The sequence below is a fragment of the Leucoraja erinacea genome, chromosome 33 (assembly GCF_028641065.1).
Source record: "Leucoraja erinacea ecotype New England chromosome 33, Leri_hhj_1, whole genome shotgun sequence".
In the NCBI taxonomy this organism is placed as follows: domain Eukaryota; kingdom Metazoa; phylum Chordata; class Chondrichthyes; order Rajiformes; family Rajidae; genus Leucoraja; species Leucoraja erinaceus.
Window position 1 is genome coordinate 12,994,747 of NC_073409.1, and position 22,221 is coordinate 13,016,967.

General features: G+C 40.9%; 2 protein-coding genes across 3 annotated transcripts in view; one reads left to right on the forward strand and one right to left on the reverse strand.

Annotated features, from left to right (window-relative positions):
• The first annotated feature begins 401 nt into the window (after positions 1 to 401).
• On the forward strand, positions 402 to 19,956 carry LOC129712719 (eukaryotic translation initiation factor 3 subunit J-like). The gene is made up of 8 exons (XM_055661385.1): positions 402 to 585; positions 710 to 801; positions 6,420 to 6,462; positions 8,739 to 8,836; positions 10,078 to 10,192; positions 15,864 to 16,028; positions 16,398 to 16,471; positions 18,032 to 19,956. The coding sequence occupies exons 1-8, from the start codon at positions 402 to 404 to the stop codon at positions 18,146 to 18,148; spliced, it is 888 nt and encodes a 295-aa protein (XP_055517360.1). The 3' UTR covers positions 18,149 to 19,956.
• Positions 19,288 to 22,221, reverse strand: part of spg11 (SPG11 vesicle trafficking associated, spatacsin) — a 101,922-nt gene continuing 98,988 nt past the window's right edge. For both annotated transcript variants that reach the window (XM_055661384.1, XM_055661383.1), the window contains exon 40: positions 19,288 to 21,488. In XM_055661384.1, coding sequence (XP_055517359.1) covers positions 21,308 to 21,488 — 181 coding nt within the window. In that variant the 3' untranslated portion in view covers positions 19,288 to 21,307. The remainder of the gene's footprint in view (positions 21,489 to 22,221) is intronic.

Consider the following 22,221-nt stretch of genomic DNA (forward strand, 5'->3'; position numbering starts at 1 on the left):
AGGAACAGCTTCTTCCCTTCAGCCTTCAGGCGATTAAACACAACAAACAAGGTCTGAACTACAATAGACTTATTATTGCACTATAATTGTTTGTTTATTGTGTATGTGTATATATACACACTGAACCTTTTTTAAGTGAAGTCTACTGGAGAAACGCAGCAGGTCGAGTAGCGATTGTGGGAGAAAATGGGCAGACAACGTTTTGTGTCGGGATCTATATTCTGTAGGAGATTGTGTTCGGATTATGTGGGTTGAAGCAAGGGCCACTCCCTGCTCTGTATGTACAATGTTGTTAGATACTACCTGATCCGCTGAGTGCCTCCAGCAGCCCGTGTTTTACTCAAAAATGATAGAAGGACACGGACGCAATGCAGGTAGTGCAGATGGCGAAAAGGGTCGGCATGGACGCGATGGGCCGAAGGGACGTTTACGTGCAGCAGCTGCCATGTGGGTCGGTGTTGCAGAACGAGGTCCTCCCAACTCAGACCTCCGGTTTCCCACAATACCCGGACCTCCAGTATCCCACAATCCCACGGCGTGACCGAGCAGGCGGGCGGGCGGCGATGGCGGAGCCTGACGACTGGGGTGAGCGCGGGATTAGGGACAGGGCCCGGGCTGAAGGCCGGCCGGGTGGGTGGCGAGTGGCGACCCCCTCCCCTCCCCCTCACGGTCTGTCCTCTCGTTAACCGGCGGCTTCCATCTCTTGCAGACACTGTGGACTTCGGAACGCCGGAGGAGTCGGAGACGAAGCCGGTGATCTTGGACAAATGGGAAGGCGAGGACGAGGAGGAGGACGTGAAGGTAAAGGACGGGCCGAGCGGCCAGACCGCGCCGGGCACAGGCTCCTCGGCGTGGGGTAGAAACTGCTGGAGCCGCTGGCTCGGCCACTCCACGGGCTGCCCCCTCCACCACGTTTATCTTGTGGGTGTGGGGTGTGTATCAGGGTGTGGAGGGAACAACCAGCCTGGGGGAAAGTGCCAGCATTCACCCTGGAGTTATGTACACGTCATGTGTTCGCCCCGCTTGCCCAAGTTGCCCATCCTCGCCTCCATAATTGGGTTCCGGTTTCTTTTTGGCCTCATCCTTGGTAATATTTGCCTCGTTAATTTCTGGCCTAATACCCACAAGTGCTCCTGGTTTCTTAGCTGGGTTTAATCGAGTCATACAGCTCCGAAACAGGCCCTTCGGCACAATACTTCAGATGTGTCCTGCACCTCCCAATCCCAGTATCCTGTTCTTTCTATCTTTAGTTTCCCCTGAGGTCAAAATTTCCCTCATTTGTTAACACTGAATAGAAGTTAGAAACCAGGAACTGCAGATGCTGGTTTACAACATAAGTGGCTATATGCTGGCACCAGCATACCCTCACTCTGTCTCTAAATAACACTTCATACTTGTTTTGGCCTATTCCCTGCTGTGCTTTGTCCCGCCTCTACTCTCGTACAGCTTTATTTTCCCACCCCTACTATCGGTTTGAAGAAGGGTCCCGACCTGAAACATCGCCTATCCCAGTTGGCCTAAGATGCTGCTTAACCCGCTGAGCTATTCCAGTACCCTGTGTCTTCTTCTGAATACGTTATTGCATTTGCTTCTCAAAAATAAACTTTATTCACAGTATATGAGGTAATTACAATTCCCTGAATTGGCTGAACCATTAACTCAATATATTCTCATACAGTGTATCAAATGTACTTGTGTTTCCTCCTCAAGCAATGAAATGTTTGAGGTGTTACGCGGCACCCAACCTCTCAGTACGTGTGATAGTAAGATCCTAGATACAGATTAAACCCAAGCAATCTAGGGAAAGCGTGCAAACTTTACACAGATAGCACCAGAGGTCATTACCGAACCCGAGTCTCATGCGCTGTGAGGCAGCAGCTCTACCAGCTGCACCATTGCTGTCTGTTAGATTGTGCTCGTTGGCAGCATTTACTCATGAACATCCTACACTGGAGGACACATATCTTAGTGATCTTTATGGAAAATGTTTTGTGGTTGGTTTGCTATGCTTTTCAATAAGGTTCCCCACTCTCCCGCTTCTGATACACATTGTAGTTATGGTGAACTATGTACAGGTACTTTGCTGGATATTATGGTATTGGGCTTCATACCCCTGTGATCAGTAATGGTAAATACATTGCTTTGCTTCATAAACCTTGCTCTGGGGAATTAAAGTGGAAAAGATGGTGAATGTTCAGGTTTCTCCATGCATCTTTATCTGTGGCAATGTTTAATTCTGAAATGTTAGAGAGAAAAATTAAAATTATGTTTGTCAGTAGACTTCAGATTGGTCCTTTTGCTATTGATTTGCACCAAAGATGTTGCTAGGAGTGTTGAATTCTATGCATTCAAGTGGATTAATATGGCGTCCCAAAAGTTGGTATGGATCATTGGGACAAAAAGCTTACTGGTAGTTTATTTGATTTGGGTGAGTAGGGGTTGATGAAGAGTGGACTTATTATACACAACATCACAGATTTTGGGTCTCCTGCCTACACTGTAGTAGAGGATAATATCCCATTGTGTGGGGAAAGAACTGCAGATACTGGTTTAAAATGAAAATAGACAAAATGCTGGAGTAACTCAGCGGGACAAGTAGCATCTCTGGAGAGAAGGAATGGGTAACGTTTCGGGTCGAGACCCTTCTTCAGATAATATCTCATTGTTCTATTGAAGCCCTCTTGTTCTTCTCAGTATTTTAAACATACCTGACAACTGCTTGAAATTGGTGTTCAGTTGAAACACGAATAGACACAACCTGTGTTTAAAGAGGATTCTGGAAGGTCTTTAGAGGTGATGCTCCCACTTGCCAAGTTGCTCTATCTATTGGAAAATACTCGGTTTCCCCATTCTCCATGCTTCCTGCATTCCTTCAAGGCCCAATTGCCCACCTGGTCCCCTGCTTCCTCGTGAGAGGGTGAGGGAGAGGGAGGTTTTAGGTCCACACTCTTCTTCAGACTGGATGTTCAGACATTCAATCTCTAAGTCCTCTGACAACTTTGGTTAATTGGCTACGCCATGTGTAAAATGCTGATAAAATTCAGTAACGCCCAATACTGAACTCCCTTTATTGTAGATCCAGTGAAAACATTGGCGATGTAAAACAATATTGGCAAGTAGTCATATTGTAAAACTGTCCTGATAGTCCCGAAAGTAAGAACAAGGGTGAAAAGTTTTAAAATGTCAGCAAAATTAGTATGCTGAATTAACCCCTTAATCTTCTGCTGACTATTACAAACCATTCGAGCTTTATGTCATCAGTTTGATACAAGGCATTTGGCTGACTGTTAATTTAAAAAAAAATGTTATTGTTCAATGAATTTCATCTTTCAAAAGCAAGGCGTGTATTTACTACTATCATTATGCAATCTTGGAATTAGTATAGGAATCAATAATCACAAGCCATAAAGCAAAGTCCAGCGGATCTGGCAAATGTTGAGTAAGAATGGAAAATGGTCGCAACGGTCAGCAGGACAGCAACCGTGGAGAATGAAATGTGGCATTAATGTTTCGGGTCAATTATTTTTTTTTGAGAACCTGGTTTCATTTTAATTTGAGCTATGAACGATGTGCATTATTAAATTTAATCCTTTAAAATTTGGATTGTGTAATTATATTTGTCACTAGTATTGTGAGCAAGTTGAGTTAATGAATATCACAGGAGTAAGTAATCTAATATCAAACATTAAGTGCTTCTGAAGATAGCAGTTTTCAGATTTTTATTTTGTTGGCATCTTATTTTGATGTGTCCCTCTAACACACATTATTGTTAATAAAATCCCAGGATAAATTTGGGAGAAATGTCAGATAATGCTAAACACGTGGAAATCGCCATCGTGTGGAATGGTTGAGGCACAGATCTATGTAAAGGATAGCTGACGGAGGTGGAAGTAGCAAGATATCAAGTGATATACTAATGTAGAGAAGCTAGTGTAGAGTAGAGATATCAACATAGACAAATTGGGCCACATGACCAGTTTTGGTTCAAAGTGTTCTATTACTTTCTGCAATAATACTTCTATGAAGTCATACAGTACAAAACCAGTCCATTCAGCCCAACAGATCGATGCCAAGGTTGTAAGCTAGTTCCTTTTGCCTGCTTTTGGTCTTTAACTGACTTCTTCCTGTTATGTAGCTGTCCAAATTTATTTTAAATTCCTCAACACTTTATCTGCCAGTTAATTCCATAAATGCACCACCCTCTGTGTAAAATGGTTACCTGTAGGTTCCTTTAAATCTTTTTCCTCTCACCTTGTATCTCTAGTTTTTGATTCCCCTTCATCTGGGTTGCTAGATGACAGTTTGTATGTAATGTGAAACAGTACATAGATTTTCAAAGCCATGTAAAGTGTTGTGAAAGGCATTAATGAATGAAGCTAGAGGGGGAATCTTTGGATCGAAAAGCCATGTTAAAAAGGTAAAGTTACAATGGTCATCGTTGAAAACATCAACGGGCACGGTGCCTTACAATGCTATGTACGACATTGGCCACAACTTCTACTGAAGTGTGGATGGCCGTTGGCTCGCTAGGAGCTCATCTGCCCTTTGATAGGTCTTGTTTTTGGTCCTGCTGGGGATCCACAGCCCCTTCCTCATCTGGCAAACCAGGTGGGGGAGACGGTTTAGACGCTGACTATCCGACCATGGAGCAGGTAGCACGGGATTACATGATAGCCGTGGCGGTGGGAACTCCCCCTGACCTGACCTAAAATGGTCATGGAGGATTTCAATATGCAAGTAGACTGGGAAAATCAGGTTGGTACTAGATCCCAAGAGAAAGAATTTGTAGAATTCCTACAATTTCCACAGCAGATGGGCAAGGTCCTCAATGAATATTTCTCCTCAGTTTTTACTGTGGAGAAACACATGAGGACTGGGAAACTTGGGGTAGTCAATGGAAGTGTCTTGAAAGCAATCGGTATTACAGTTGAAGAGGTGCTGAAGGTCCTGATGCATATGATGGTAGACAAATCTCCTGGGCCTGATCAGGTATCCGAGTACACTGTGGGAAGCTAGAGAGGAAATTTCAGGTCTTTTGGCTGCTTCCATTACAAATTGTTCATCAAAACTATGCAAATAAATTATGCAAATAAATTACTGTGTCCATCTCCTTGCTGTATGGATAACATTCATGAGGAATTTCTAACAAATTCTGCTGCAAATTGCCTGACATTTTCTTATTTGACTGTTCAAAGGTAATTTTTTCAAAGGGCAAAATGTGTGGCTTGGTAAAGCAAGCTGTAAATTTAGTGAGTCCTAATTCAAATATTTGCCTGATAATATGTTGGAGATGTTGATACAGACTAGTATTCCAACTCCGCAATATCAACTCTACAGATTTGAATGTGTTCTCAACTTTTTAATTTCTTAAGTATTGTTAGAAAGAAAGTTTAGCTGCTTTAGGGGATGACATTGGGCAATGGAAGTATAAAATGGGCTCTCACTTAACTTTTTTTCTCTGATGCCAGCCGGGTAACCTAGGCAGCTTTTTAGGTTGCCAAATGACAGTTTAGGTGGTCATTTAAGACGGCTTGCATGACGCGTGCGATAATGTGCTCGGACGAAGTGCGTAGTTACCAGTCGGAATTATACTCAATGAAGCATTCACATATTATTTCTGCTTCAAATAAAGTCACAAACTAAACATATTCACCAATCAAAACATGATATGTACCACAATGACATGCAGCAAAATTACAATACTGTATCTCAACTCTTTTTACACGTTGCAGTGAATGCAATTTCTATGATTTCTTTCCACTTCCAAACAAAAATGCGGTTGGATTATTCAGCGTATGATCAACCTTGCTGAGACCAAGCGCAGTCTTGGCGATCGCTTCGCACAACACCTCCACTGAGTTCGCAAGAACCAACCTGATCTCCCGGTGGCTCAGCACTTCAACTCCCCCTCCCATTCCGAATTTGACCTCTCCATGGCCAGACTGAGGCTCACCGCAAGTTGGAGGAACAGCACCTCATATTTCGCTTGGGTAGTTTACACCCCAGCGGTATGAACATTGGCTTCTCCAATTTCAGGTAGTCCTTGCTTTCTCCCTCCTTTCCCTCCCATTCCCAGCTCTCCCACAGCCTACTGTCTCCACCTCTTCCTTTCTTTTTCCCGCCCCGCCCCGACATCAGTCTGAAGAAGGGGCTCGACCCGAAACGTCACCTATTCCTTCGTTCCATAGATGCTGCCTCACCCGCTGAATTTCATAGGATACGTTTTCACAAAGATATTTACTCTGTAGAAAAAGAGGGAACAAAACCCTAAATTAAATTTCTTTTGGGGTAGTTTTGGTGTGGATTAATCTCATTTTACTTGTTACACCTTCAGTGGAACATTTGGGAGAATTGCTACATTTATAGATGGAAGGTGTTGCATCAACAAATGGTCATTTAAATTGTCTTTGTTTCCATAGGACAATTGGGATGATGACGACGAAAAGAAGTCAGTTAAGACAGGTAAAAATTAAGATTGCTTTATAATTCTAAGAGAGACACAAAAAACTGTAGCAACTCAGCGAGTGAGGCAGCATCTCTCGAGAGAAGGAATGGGTGACGTTTATGGGTCGAGACCCTTCTTCAGACTAGTAAGGGGAAAGGAATGTAGATGCTGATGTAGAGATAAAGAATGAAATATATGCAAAAAAGTAACGATGATAAACGAAACGTGCAAATATAGGCTGTTCGTTGGGTGAAAACGAGAAACTGGTGTGACGGGTGGGAGAAGGATGGAGAGCGGGAATGCCGGGGTTACCTGAAGTTAGAGAAATCAAATTCATACCACTGGGCTGTAACCTGCCCAAGCAAAATATGAGATGCTGTTCCTCAAATGTGCGTTTAGCCTCACTCTGACAATGGAGAAGACCTAGGATAGAAAGGGCAGTGTTGGAATGGGAAGGAGAATTGATGTGTTTAGCAACTGGGAGATCAGGTTGATCCAGGTGGACTGAGCAAAGGTGTTCAGCGAAACGATTGCCCAGTCTACGTTTGGTCTCACCGATGTACAAGAGTCCACATCTTGAACAATGGGTACAGTAGATGACCTGTGATTCATGATAGAAATAAATAAAAATATGAGAGGCATAAATAAGATAGGCAGTCAGAATCTTTTTCCCAGGATGGAAAAATTAAATACTACAGGAAATAGCTTTAAGGTGATTGGGGCTAAGTTTAAAAGAGATGTGAGGGACGTTTTTTTACAGAGGGTGGAGACGCTACAGTTAAAGGTGGTTAAAGCAGATATATTGGTGGTATTTAAAATACTTTTCGAAAGGCATATGGATATGCAGGGGATGGAGTGATATGGGTTATGTGCAGGTAGATAGGTGATGGTAGACATAACATGCTTGAGTAACTCAGCGTGACAGGCAGCATCGCTGGAGAGAAGGAATGGGTGACATTTTGGGTTGAGACCCTTCTTCAGACTGGTGTCGGGAGTGGGCGGGACAGAGATAGAATGTAGTCAGAGACAGTAAGATTGGTGGGAGAACTGGGAAGGGGAAGGTGGAGAGAGGGGAAAACAAGGGCTATTTGAAGTTAGAAAAGTCAATGTTCATACCGCAGGGGTGTAAGCTACGCAAGCGAAATATGGGGTGTTGTTCCTCCAATTTGCACTGAGCCTCACTCTGACAATGCAGGAGGCCCAGGACAGAAAGGCAGACTGAGTGGAGGTGTTCAGTGAAATGATCGCCAAGCCTGTGCTTGGTTAAGTGATGGTCTTAGCATTATGTTTGGCACAGACACTGGACCAAAGGGCCTGTTCTTGTGCTGTACTGTTCTATGTTTTATGCCTGAACGATGTTGCAACATAATGAACCAACTCTCATACTCAATGTCTTGTCCTATGCTGTAAAGCATAGCCACCATCCACCTCTTCACAAAACCACATTGAACTCCTAATTAGTCACAGCCTTTCCAAGTTAACTTTTATTCTCTACCTTGGAATCTTCTCCAACAACTTTCCTGCTACTAATGTAAGAGCTCCAGGCAATAGTTTCTTGGCTTGTCCGTACTGCCCCTTTGGAACAACTACCTCCAATCTTCTCGTACCTCACCAATGGCTAATAAATATACAATATATCTCTGTCAGAGTCTGTCTTTGTTAAAGTTCTCTCCTATAAACTTCAAATTTTCAATATCAATTTGCTACTCTTGACATGTGCTTCCCATGAACAAACCTTCAATATCCTTTAAGGTTATCTAGCAGGAGCAAGCTGACTCTCAACTCTTACTATCTTACTTATTAGATGCTGTTTTCGATGCTTCCCCTTTTAATGAGCCTTCCATAAGCTAGGGTACAGTTCTATTCCCTTCTATCTCATTGTGGACATTGGACTTCGACTCTGAAACTGATGCTCTACAATGATAATTATATTTCTGCACTTTATATCTTTCCCATCACTACTCATTTACTTTTTGTTTGGCTTGATTGTATTTATGTATATTGTTTGGCTTGATTCTATTTATGTATAATGTTATCTGATTTGATGATAGATGCAAAAGGAAGCTTTTCACTATACATTGATACACGTGACAAATAAACCAAAACCTAAATAAAAAATGGAAATAGAACTCCATCCACTAAACCCACATCAGACAAATGAAAACATTACGTTGGATATTGCAGGTCAGATCGAAATGGCACAACTAATGTATCATTTTTACTTATAACTGATAAAATGATATAAACCATGTCACCAGCTGGGGTGCTGATCTTTCTGGAATTTTTAATACAGAAGGCAAGGTTTCAGAAAAGAAGAAATTAAGTGACAGGATTAAAGAGAAAGAGGAAAAAGAGAAGCAACTGAAGAAGAAAATCGCAGCTCTAAAAAATGTAAGTTGCTTCTTTTCATGGGGAAATTCCTGCGAGCATCTTTTCAGCCAGTAGAGGGCCCTTGCTGGGGAATTGAATGCCATTATAAATTATAAATGTGACAGTGAAATGCTCTAGCATTCAGCATTGACCTAAATTCAGGGCTAAACACAAAGCAGTCAGGATGTACACTTCTGTTGAACCCTCCCTTGGAAAATTGGAAATGCAAAAGGAGTTTTAACTGCAACAGTAAATATTCATTGTAATCTTATTGAAGAAGTAAAAGGTGGCATTTGAGAAGAATGGGTGGTTTGTTATATCACATTTCTGCCAGTATTATTTTGTTTTACATTTGTTTTTATAAGGATGATATGTTATCTGACCTCAGGCAAACATCCCACATATTGGTATTTATGTCAGACTTCAAAGTCACAACTCAATCCCTGTTTTAAGATCATTCATTGGCTCATTATATTTCTTTAAAATTTGCTCTCACATTTTTAACACAGACGGTGAATGCAAACATGTTGCACCATTATCTCTGATGCTGGTGAACATGGGGATTTCTAATGGAACAATCCATTAAGGAGTGGCATGGTTTTTAACACAGCTGACTAGACATGCTCTCTTCTGCATTCAGTCCTTGGATTATTTGGTATTCGGTTTGATTGGATCACTGCTTGGATAGGAGTTGTTGCACAAGGAGTTTTATGGCATTTTCATGAATTCCCTATCTCAATGAATCAAAAGCCCATACTCACCAATAAGGAAGATGATTCACCCCAGGAAAATTGGTACACACCTTTCTGAGCCGCCTTTTCTAGTAGACTAGAAGTTACTGAATGTGAATTCAAATCACAGTGTGGCAGTTTGACAACTTGGTACAAATTAATTATAAAGCAGTTCTCAAAGTGACTGAAGGTGATGGATTGTTCCAAAACCTAGCTGATTTACTCATGTTCTTTAGGAGGTTGCCCAGTAAAGATCTGTATGCAACTCCAGCTCAACATCAACATGGTTGACTCTTAACTGCCCCTGGCATAACATTGCATTGTTTAGACCTTAGGCAGTTCAGGAAGGTGGTCCATTTCCTCCTTAACCTAGTTAGGAATAGGCAATATGATGTCTTGAGAATAAATTAATATAGAATTTGTGAAATAATGAGGAATAGGAAAAGTAAAAATTTACAGGTGTGGTATTTTGATGTTACTGAGAGGTACTGTAGGCACGTCATACTGCAGCAGTCTAACATTTCTTTTAAGTCGTTAAAAGCGCAGGAACCTGCAGAGCTCTCGACAGAGGAACAACTAGCAGAGAAACTTCGACTAGCGAAGCTACAGGAGCAGGCAGACTTGGAAGTTGCGAAGGACACATTTGGTAAGCTGGCAATGAATGTTCTTTAAGTTAAATTCGGATATAGCATTATTTGGATAGTTTCTTGTTGATAGAGTATCCAAGGTGATAGTGTGGCACTGCATGTGTGCCCAACGTTTTCTGAAATTATTGGGCTCTGATCTCAATTGATTTTCAGTAAATAGCTGCTGGAACTCCCCTGGGCACAATCACCTTGTTTTTCATGCTCTGTGGCAAAGTATTGTGAACAGTTCCAGAAAGTGTGAGTCTGAAGGCTGTTTTGTTTAACTGAGCTAAACTGACCAAGAACTTCCCAACATTAATCCCTGGTCAACATGAAATTAACTAATGTTAGCCAGGTAATTAAGAGATTTTATCAATGGGCTGTTATTGAAATTAAGCCGACTAATTTGCAGTGGAAGTGCCTTACCTGTTTTCATTTGTGAGAGACCGATATCTCTGGCGTGGCTGGGGTTTGCTGCCCATCCATAATTGTCCCTGGGAATTTATGTGTGAGCTGCTACCTGGAACTACTGCAATCCTTGTGGAGCTATTCTGATAGTGTTTCCCATATTTGATGGATGTGGAGGACTTTGCAGCTGAAGAGCAGCCCACAAAATGGAAAAATTAATTAACAAAGCTTTCCACCTACTGAAGAGTGTTAGAAAGAACAGCTAATTGGCTGAGAACAGATTGTCTTGGTGGATCCCAGAGCAGAAATTTACTCCCATCATCATGATGATCACTTGACATTCTTCCACTGGCTCTCATGTTAATTGCACATTTAAATTTAAGCTGTGAAATAAATTTGGAAGGTTTTGGAATAAGGGACAGGCCGTGGAACTATTTAAATGACTTTTAAAGAACTGGCACAGATGCAATGCATTGAATAGCCTCCTGGGAGGATGATGATCAAGAAATTTAGAGAAGCAATTGGAGTAAAACTTGGTGCAGTTCTGTTTTTTTGCTATAGATGGGGCTGAAACGCCACGGCTAAAGCTGCATGGATGTTTGAAGCCAGGACATTTTATTATTTCTGTTTGCATTTAGTCTTAGACTTGGACTTTTGAGTGGTTCAATATGCAGAAACAATGATTTTCTATTGCTTTTACCTCATGTGAGCAATGCCATTTCATAAGCACAGCAGGATCTGCCCGTTCTGATTTTTCTGGTCCATAGTTATCTAGCTGCACTCCATTCAATCATTTAAGCACATTTTAAAATAGAAGACCTTGCCTTTAACATTCAGTGTCGCACTTTCTGCATTTTCTGAAGTCAGCAGATATTTACGTATGTCCAGAATAGTTAGCTGTTTTTCAGAATTAGTTTGGAGGTCTTTCTGAAAGGTGAAGGATCACAACACTTACAATAAAGCCTGGAACTTTTGCTACAGTTCTCGAATTGCTATTTAAATCCATTTTGAAAGTTTATTCACATTCTGTGCAAATTCCAGTGTAGAGTGCTGCAGCTACAGTGCCCTCCATAATGTTTGGGGTAAAGACCCATCACTCATTTATTTGCCTCTGTACTCTACATTTTGAGATTTGTAATATAAAAAAATCACGTGGTTAAAGTGCACATTGCCTTTAATAAAATCTGACAATTTTTATTTTGGTTTCACCATGTAGAAATTACAGCAATTAATTGGGTGCTTTCTCAGAATGTGACATGATTGGCTTAGCAATACTATTGGTGGAAAATATTACCAAAAGCTCCTGATTATTTTATGTTTTCCTTTCCATTCCAGATTGTTGGAAGGATATATAAACATGTTTCAGCTATGATGACCCAAGGTGTTGTGGCATTTCTAGAGTCCATGGGAGTAGACACCAAATGTTGGTGCCTTCCTAGTTGAAAATTATGAATAAGGGTTATCTGTGCTGTTGATATTTGTGCTGAGATGGTTTTAAAAAAAAAGACTGACAAGCTTTGCTATGAAAATTAATGAGATTAGTGGGAAAATATTTTTATTGCTTTTAAATTAAAGCTTCAATCTAGACAGACATAAGGACATTAAAAATAGAGGTTTAAAGATCAGGAATTGAGGCCAGGTCATTTGCAGAAGAGGTAATATGGCCTTTGACATTTCAGTAATTTCGCAACATTTCCATGGGAATTGTGGGGAGCACAAAGCTCGCCTTGATATTTGACAGCTATACCAAGGAATGTCTAAAAGACAAAGTGGAAGGAATAATGGGAGCCAGATTAGTTCTTGAAACAAACTCTCTTCTTTGTAATTCTTTAAATTCCTGAAGTGAAAATATCACCTATTTTCTTGGTATATTGACCATTGGTTAATTCAGAAAGGACAGTGAGCCACATTGTATGACTGGTGTGTGCTCACTTTGAGCTTTGTTTTATGTAATATTACATTCTGGGCTCTTGTGCACCACCATAAGTCGTTCTACTGCTCGAAACCGATCTCCAATTTCAATGCTCACAGGTATAAACCATCTGGGCAATCAGTTGAGGGATTAATATTGGCAACTAATGGATGACTTAAGAGTTCAGAATTTAGCTTCATACTTGTATTACACTGGTGGGAATTGGCCATTAGTTCCTACTCCAGTTTACCATAAATTTTCAAAATGTAACAATAGGTGTTACATCATTACCCACTGCAAATGAAAATTAGCCAGTTCCAATCAGTTGACTGCATTCAGATTCCTCTTTGAGATAGTTTTTTTATTGTGCTCTAGATTGCACGTGGGAGGATTTTTTACATTATTTTGTTATGTGTTGTGGCTTGTAGGTTTGTGCCATTATTTCCCAGTGAGGGTTGAGGTCGTGTGTGGACAGTCTGGCTGGGAGGAGAATTGTGCTTTAGGCTCCTTCGCTGCTTGTTGCAGTGAGTGGTGTAAAGTACCCTTGAATTGAATTGATTGTGGCTGAGGGTGCAGGACTTCAATAAGAGTGTCAATGATTAAATCAAGTGGTGTTGATAATCTTCAATTGATCTGAAAACATTGATGAAAAGCTGTATAGATTAACTGCTCCACTTCATCTTATCCTACTCTCCCGGAGGGCATATTTTAGAAGCCCTATGTTTAGGTTCCGCATGTGAGGCTTGTAATAAGATAGGAGCCCATGGTAGTAGAGGCAAGGTTCTAGCATGGACAGAGATTGTCAGTGGAAATAAAGGGGGCCTTTTCTGGTTGGCTGTCAGTGACTTAATGAGGTTCAGCAAGGGTTAGTGTTGGATACGCTACTCTTTAATTTGTAAATTACAATACAATACAAATTTATTATCATTTGAGCCCCAGTGAGACTCAAACGAAATGTTGTTTCCACAGCCATACAAACAAAGACACTGTCTTACAGACATATACATAATTAAATTCACACAAACATCCATCACAGTGAAGCCACTGTGATGGAAGGCAAGTCTTTTCTCTCCCCTGTTCTCCGTGTCTGTCCCGATGTCCAAGCCCCAGGCGGGTGATGATAAGTCCCAAGGCCATTTTAGGCCGCGCGGGGCGATTTACGGCCCCGCTCCCGGTCTGAAAGTCCAAGGTTGGAACCCCCACGGGCGATGGTGAGTCCCACGGCCATGAAGCCGCGCCGGGTGATGTACTGTCCCGGTCCGGGTTGTTCCAACCCCGTGACACCGGCTGGAGAAGTCGCGTTGCGGGAGTTCCGGGAAGCGGTCTCTCTCTCTCCTCCCAGACCCGCGAGCTCCCGATGTCCCAGTCCACCGGACCTGCGGCTGCGTTGCTGGAGCCTCCGAGCCCCAGGAGTCGAGTCGCAGCAGCGAGTCACCGCCGCTCCCCACGCTCCGAGGCCGGCCACCCCCGACGATGGTGAGTCCGCAGATCCGCAGCTCCGCAGTCTCCCGAGCCCCCGGGTCGTTCAGGCTGGAGGCCGCTCCACGGTGCTAGGCCCCAACGACAGCCGAGACCCGACAGGGAAAAAGTCGGGTCTCCCGGACAGGGAAGAGATTTAAAACAGTTTCCCCCTCCCCCCCCCCGCCCCCCACATTTACACATTTAAAAATACTATTAAAAAACACAAAAACTACATTTAACTAGACAAAAAATAAAAAAAAAAAAAAGACAGACAGGCTGTAGGGGCCGCTGCAACGGGTGAGTCGCGCCGCCAACTAATGATCTGAATGAGGAAATTGATGGCTTTGTGGCCATGTTTGCAGATGATACAAAGATAGTTGGAAGGGCAAGCAGTGTTAAGGTAGCAGATAGACTGCTGAAGAACTTGGACAGGTTGGGAGAGTGATCAATTTTGCTCCTGTCTCATGGTCTTGTATCCCTGTCTCTCGGCTTCCTCATTGCTCATCGTTGTGTGAAGACTGAGAAAGACGTTTTTTTGGAATTGACTAAGGAATACAGAGCATTGAATACAAGGTGGAGCATTGAATACAAACTGAAACATTCTTGTAATACTCCAGATAAATGTTACATGTCTTGCTGTCAGCTGCATCCTCCTTGCAAATAATTGATTTTCTATATGGCAAAATTTTAAATAATTTGTAATTAAGTGTTTTTTTGTTTTGATGAAATTGTGAAGGCGTCTTATGAAGCAGAAAAATCTTAAGAGATGTATGGAATGTCATTGTTTTGAGTTAGGATTGTAACTGTTTCCAAGCAGTAATGCCAATATTGGGGTGTAGTCCAAAATAAAGACCTAGTTAATAATATGACTGATTCTTGCTCATTGTGAACCCAGTTTTGGTGCTGACTCTCTAATGTTCCATATCATAATAAAATGTCCTCTAGTTGAATCTTCATCTTCCAAGCAATTTAGTAGAATATGTTTTTAGTAGAAAGAGTGGCACAGCTGGTATAGCTGCTGCTTCACAGTATCAGAGACCTGGTTCATTCCTGACCTCTGGCATTATGTGGAATCTCTCTATGGAGTGACCACGTGCGTTTCCTCCAGGTGCTCGTTCCCTTCCACATCTCAAAGGTGAGTGTGTAGCTTAATTGGCTCTGTAAAATTGCCCTTAATGTGCAGGGAGTGGATGAGAGAGTGGATAGTGGAACGAGTGTGCACGTAGGTGTAGACTTGTTGGGCCAATGAGCCTGTTCCTATACTGTATATCTAAACTAAACAATAAAGTAAATCTCCATGTTATGGGAAGAAAGATGAACTTGAGGAAGATAGAGCAGTTTTCCTGAGCCCTGGCAAATATGTATCTACCAGTGAGCAACAAAAATAACACATTTGATTTATAAATTGTTGTTTTTGAGACTTTGCCTACTGGATGCTGTGCTCTACAAATAAACAATTGGAAGTAAATATTTTAGTATGCCCTGAAGCCATGATTGGTCTTGGTCTCCTTTTTTCCCCTGCTAATGAGGGAGTTACACCTGGTCTGTAGCCCTGAATCACTGGAACTGAGAAAACATCTAATGTTTGCAGTTGAAGTTATCAAGCTAGGTAACCTGGGGACTGCCTTACACCTAAGGTATGTTGTGTGGAAAACCAAGAATTGCGAGGAGGACTTTGATAATGCATTACCTAGGGGGAGAGGTGCATAAAGTCTTTGCTGCAGAATTTTGCCTCTCTACTGTAGGAACATCTTAACTCTATCGCTGATTTTTATCTTTCTTATTGATAACATTTACTGAATCACATGAAAGACTGTTTATGTTGTGAAAAGTGCATTGGGGTGTAAGGAACTTGAATTTTGACACTCGTCCAAAGTAATAGAATTTTTTTTCACGTTACCTTCCTCCAGGCATGAACAATGTAATGCAGTTTGGAATTGATTCCATGTGCCCATCTACTAGAGAAGACTTTACAGAATTTGGGAAACTTTTGAAGGAAAAGATTACACAGTTTGAAAAATCTGTATATTATGTGGACTTCTTGGAAACCTTACTCAGAGACATTAGCATTTCATGTAAGTTGATTATGTGGGTTTAGACATTTTTGTTGGTTTATATATTTTGGCATTGTCAAAAATTACTAATCATGCTGGAATGGTCTTATAATAGTCTTGTAGGATTTCAGAGTCTAACATTGAGCTTTTGTGTTATCAAAAATTGATCCGCCTCCAAGGTAAATTTGGACATAATCTTCATACAGGATTCCTTGCATAATCAAACGGGAATTTTATTCTGTTCGTGTTTAGTTTATGCAGAGCCCAGAGGCATTTGTTTGATGGGTTCCATCTCCAGGGTAGTATTTTTGGGTGTTAAAATGTTGCTGTTTACTACTGGGCCCATGTGTGTTTGGGGTTGCAGGAGTTCAGCTCTGACATTTTTTTCAGTGGAAGCTGACGACTTGAAAAAGCTGAACAACTCTTTGACGTCACTGTGTTCTGAAAAACTTAAACAAGAAAAGGTAAGATGATCCTCGGTATCTCAATTTTTCCCACCTCATATTGGAGCCAAGATGCGGATACAATAGTATTGAGTTTATAAACAGAGGCACAGAGATTCTGAACTCTGTTCAGGTCACAATCAAAAAGTAGGTGTGGCCTAGGTAGAGTCACCACTAAGTCAGAGAGATTAAGATAAACATCCTGCCAAACATTTGATCTTAAAATTCTAGTTGGTCCATATGCAATACTGAGCAATACTATATGTTGGAATTGCAATATTTTGGAAAAAACATTAACCCAAAGCTGGGCAACATTTCACCTGTGAGATGTTTCCATCCAATTCACCTCTATAAGTGGCACATTACTCACTATCACCATTCCCGTACCAACACTCGCCTTGCATCCATAATATTGTTCATGTGGGTGGCAAAGTTTGATCAGCAAAGTCTGCAGCCTATACCTTTGGAATTATAAGTGTTCATCCAGATAAATGCTGTGAGAGTACTTGCTTCCATCGCCCACTTAGGTGGTGTGTCCAGATTTCAACCACTTGGGTGAAAATGTTCTGCCTGAGATACCTGTGAAGCCGCTAATGCTTTACTCTAAATTTATGCCCTCTAGCTTTAACTTTATACTTGTAAGTAAATGATATTGTGCTAGTTTGTATAAATCTTGATTTATTTTGTATACGTTTTAATGAGATCATTTGACGAAGGACATCCTTGTGATTGAGGCAGTGCAACGTAGGTTCACGAGATTGATCCCTGGGATGGCGGGACTCATATGAGGAAAGATTGAAAAGACTAGGCTTGTATTTGCTGGAGTTTAGAAGGATGAGGGGATGGATCTTATAGAAACATATAAAATTATAAAAGAACTGGACAAACTAGATGCAGGAAAAATGTTCCCAATGTTGGGCGAGTCCAGAACCAGGGGCCACAGTCTTAGAATAAAGGGGAGGCCATTTAAAACTGAGGTGAGAAAAAACGTTTTCACCCAGAGAGTTGTGAATTTGTGGAATTCCTTGCCGTGGAGGCCAAATGGATGGATGTAAGAGAGAGTTAGATAGAGCTCTAGGGGCTAGTGGAATCAAGAGATATGGGGAGAAGGCAGGCACGGGTTATTGATTGGGGACAATCAGCCATGGTCACAATGAATGGCAGTGCTGGCTCGAAGGGCCGAATGACCTCCACCTATTTTTCTATGTCACAGAGAAAAAACTTAAAAGTAATACAAATTATTTTTGGGAGCATTATCACTAATACTGGTTCACTGACTTTTGTGAATTCTTTTCATTAATTCTGAAGTGATTTTTCTCGGTTTACTATCAGTACTTGTACAATGAACTCTGAACCTTTAGACCTGGAATGCCAATGTCCTTTAAGACTTGCTTAATTCACAAAGCATTTGGCCACCTGTCCTTTGATTTGATGTTAGTTTTTTGTTCAATCACAATCATGAAGAACTTTGAGATTTTTTGATATTGAAGGTACAGGTTGTTGTAGAAGATTTACACACAAACAAACTCCTTTCAAATCTTTTGGTGAAGAAGGCTGACTATTTTTGTTTCAACCCTATAGCAAAGCAAACCCAAGAAGAAGAAAAAGGCCCCTGTCCTCGCGGGTGGATTTAAGGCAAACCTGAAAGATGATCTTGATGACTATGATTACGCGCAGGAGTACGATGACTTCATGTGATCCTGTCCTCGTGACCCAGGCTTCTTCCAGCATGTTTTTTGTAGACAACCTCCTGTTGCTGGTTTGTCCTTGAGCTGCACAGAACCTTTGCATTGTTATGGAACTAGCCAGGACACTGGATGCCCCATAATAACATCAACAGGTTTTACTACTGGTACCATAATTACGCATCGTTACTGTCAGTGACAACACTCACATAGCACTGTGGAGAAAGTACCTGCATGGATTTGGGGTGGGTGGGGAAGAGAGCTATATATTTGGAAAAAAATATGGAGCCTTGCAGTGTCAATGCCTCAGCATCTATATTGTGACCTGAACTGACCTAATATCACGTTTATTGTGATACTGTAGAATTGCAGAGTCAGATTACTATTTTTAAAAGTTCTTAAATTTTGCCAGTGTTTTCTCTCTCAGAAACTAAAACAGTCCAACTAGAGAACCTGATTTTCTGACATTGTGTCTTTTAGTTTCCGAGTCAGTCTGCCTTAAGAGAACATGCCCTCAATGCTTACTCTGAATTGGGCTAATAGGCAAGAGCCATGTGGTCTCCTTATTGTGTTGCTTTTTTTTTGTCCCGCCCCCTTGGGAAACTGAAGACTAAAGAAAATAACATTTCCATTTACTCTCTTTGCTCTTCCACCATCGCTTTAAAATAATGATCTTTTCATCAAATTACTGTTTTGTGGGAGCTTGCCGGTTACAGATTAACTGCTGCATTTCTTGCATTAAAACAGTGACTACAAAGAGTACTTAATTGGCTGTAAAGCACCTTGTTCCATCTTGAGTTTGTGAGAGATGCTATATAAAACCCATGCTCTTATTTCAGGGGTAAAATATTGTGTGGCTAGGGTTATGGGGAGAGTTAATCCATTGGGCTAGGTGTTCTCACTTAATGTATGACTGGTGTGTACAAAATCTAGTTGCAACAACGCCCACTTTGCTGGCAGCTTGCTGGCGAGGAATGACTGACTGGTTGACAAACTGGACTGATGCCACTTTTTTTTAATGGGATTATACTTTGAAGTCTGGCTTTAGGCAAGTCAGGGAAACTTACTGAGCCTTGAATGTTTCAATGCTGCCTATTTAATTGGTCCTATCAGAGACCTGGCATTTGACTTTAAGCATTTTTGTTGAAAGCATGAGATAGCAGAAAGTAGACCCTTGTGAAAGGGTTTTGAATCAAAGATGCTAACAATAGGGGAAATTACTCTTCATGCCAGCGACTTGCACTAATGGAACTGAATGCAGAAACTTCAATGAAAATGCTGCAGTGTGAAATGTGGCCTTTATTTTTACATATTCCGCTAGAGTTGTGGGATAAACTCTCTTGCACAGTGTTGAAGGCATGTGCTGCTTACTAGCTGTAACTCTGGCCGGCCTTTTGTAATGGGTTGGAAGTGTGTATAAAGTGACATCAGTGCAGTAAATGTTCAGTTTATTCATTTTAACTGCACTTTACAAATATTCTACAATGATCATGAGGTGCTTTTGCAACCCAGTATAATTTCTTAGTAATGGGAAATTATGCATTATTTTCAAAGTCCCTTGGTATTATTTTAATTAGCAATAGTTGCATTTTGCAGTCGTGAACACAAACAGCTAACAGTAGCTCTTGTATTGACCTCTCTACCTGTCCCAAATTTATTATACAAAACATAACTTCCCACTATCCATTGAACAGTACAACAGATGAGTAATTTATTTTTACATTAATCTTATCTGTTGTTGATTAGTCAGGAAGGCTTTACTACATGTAAACATAATTGGACACTTGCTATGTTTCAGGAAAATAAATGAATATAATATCATTTTCTGCATTGTTTCTCGTGCCCTTCAGAAAATATAAACCAGATCTGGTTGTGCTTTACAAAGATTGCAGCATACATTCCCATTTGTTATAACTTTTTTATTTAAAGAGGACTGCTTTTCTAATTTTACCCATCTTTGATTTCACTCCTGTGAGATCAGAATTGTACTATACTAGGATGGTTTTGCCTTATATATGGGATATTAACTGCTAATTATTTACCTCCAGGAGAACAAGTGGCCATCCAAGACACTATATTGAATTATCATTACTTCAATGCTTGATCTGAAACTGCTAGTGATAATAGTATGGTTAAATGGCCATTCAGCCGCCACAAGTCTGTACCAGCTGTAGGTAGGTCAATCCCATTTTCTTCCACTGTACTACTTTCCTTGTATTCTTGTAAATTATAGCCTGTAAAAGCCTGCTTGACACCACCCTGGCAGGGGCTGTGTACAATTAAAGAAACCTTTCCCAACCATGCTTTATCTGTCACATAAAATTGGCAGCCCAATTCATTGAACATCCTGCTGGTAGAAGGTTCAAATCCCATGGGTCCTTCTGCCTGCCTTTGTTGTCCAGACCCTAGCCTAGATATGTATAGATGAGATGGTGCTACTATGAGAGGTTTGTATTACTGTCATACAAGCTTCAGTAATCTTAAACCATGCATTCTGACCATGTGCTAGAAGTTGGTAGTTATGGCTACTTTCTGAGTATTCAGTGCAGTTGTTACAGACCTGTGAATGGATGCAGGCAGCAAAAACATATTTTAAAAAAATGCATTAATCGTTTTATTTCAGCCACTGTATTCAGTGTCAGCATGTTCTTGGGCTGTAATTTACATTTGAAGGATAAATGCATGGTACCACTCTAATACCATTCAGAAACTACCCTGTACTGCACTTTGCTCAACTGCTATTTCCAAGTAGCAGCTGTATATATACACTGGGTCCGTGCTATTAATTTACCAAGAAATAGTTGTTTTTAGTCTGAATGTAAATAAGCGTTGTACTAAACACCAGTGAATTATATTTAATGTGTAAGAAGGAACTGCAGCTGCTGGTTTAAACCGAAGATATAGACACAAAATGCTGGAGTAACTCAGCGGGACAGGCAGCATCTCTGGAGAGAAGGTCTGAAAAAGTGTCTCAACCGGAAACGCCACCCATTCCTTCTCCAGAGATGCTGCCTGTCTCGCTGAGTTACTCCAGCTTTTTGTGTCTACCAGTGAAATATTGGTCAACTCAAAAGCGAAACATATTTACATAATTACATTTTTTTACAATCTGAACAGACTTTTTATATGTATTGAGCTTCAACCCAAACTGAAAACTTAAGAGCATAAATACTTAGCTGGCAATCATGTCTTTTAGGTAACATCTTGTCTGGGGTTCTTTAAGGAGCTTGTTTGCTATGTCTGTGAAATTGTGTTCATAAGCCATTTTATAAAACAGGTAGACATCTTCACAGTACTGCAGTAACCGCTTCAGATTTTGACTTGCTCCAGCATTTCCCTTTTGTTGTTTAAATCTGGAAGTATTAAAAAAAGACATCCCAATTTCCAATCTTGTACAAGGAAATCTTTTGATTTACTGCATGGATTCTCTTTTCAAACATCTTTATAACTGGAATTCAGTTTGGCTTCACAAATCTTATTCTTGTTACTTTCTGTGATAATTTATATCAGTGTGGTGTGAACATCAACTGGCAAATTTGTAATATTTTCTCTTTCCCATGCTCAAAAACAAATTTGCCTTTTCACACATGAGCTAAGGTTATGGGGCCATATTTTTCATTTCTTCAATAAAAGGACACCAGCTTGGTGTGTTACCTATCCCTAATTGACCCTGAAATAAGGGAATGGTTAAGAGGACCATGGGTCTGGATTCACTCGTAGGCCAGACTGAGGAAAGAGGGCAAACTGTCTTCCTTGAAGGATATCAGAACCAGGTGAAATTTTACAATCTGTTGGTTGTTTACATTACCTGACTGGCTGCTTTTAATTATTCCTCCTTTGATATCATTAGATATTCTTACACCAGCAATCAAGATTACATTTCTCCTCCCACAGAAACTGCTGGTTGCCCAGTAGAATGACTACCTTTCAGTCAGTGACATGGGCAGCTGTCACCAACAAGCATGATTTTCAGGGAGCCTGAGATGTCCAAGCATTCATTATATAGTCAGGCAGAAGGAATGATGCCCCACAATAAAAGACATTTCATTTGCACATCTAAAAACTTTAATTCCAGTCTACTCAAAC

Bases quoted from the DNA above. Each gene is read 5' to 3' on its own strand.
- LOC129712719 (XM_055661385.1), top strand. From the start codon at position 402: ATGGACGCGATGGGCCGAAGGGACGTTTACGTGCAGCAGCTGCCATGT. The intron at 586-709 runs GTGAGCGCGGGA...CATCTCTTGCAG, and splicing joins GGCGGAGCCTGACGACTGGG to ACACTGTGGACTTCGGAACG. The intron at 802-6,419 runs GTAAAGGACGGG...TTGTTTCCATAG, and splicing joins ACGAGGAGGAGGACGTGAAG to GACAATTGGGATGATGACGA.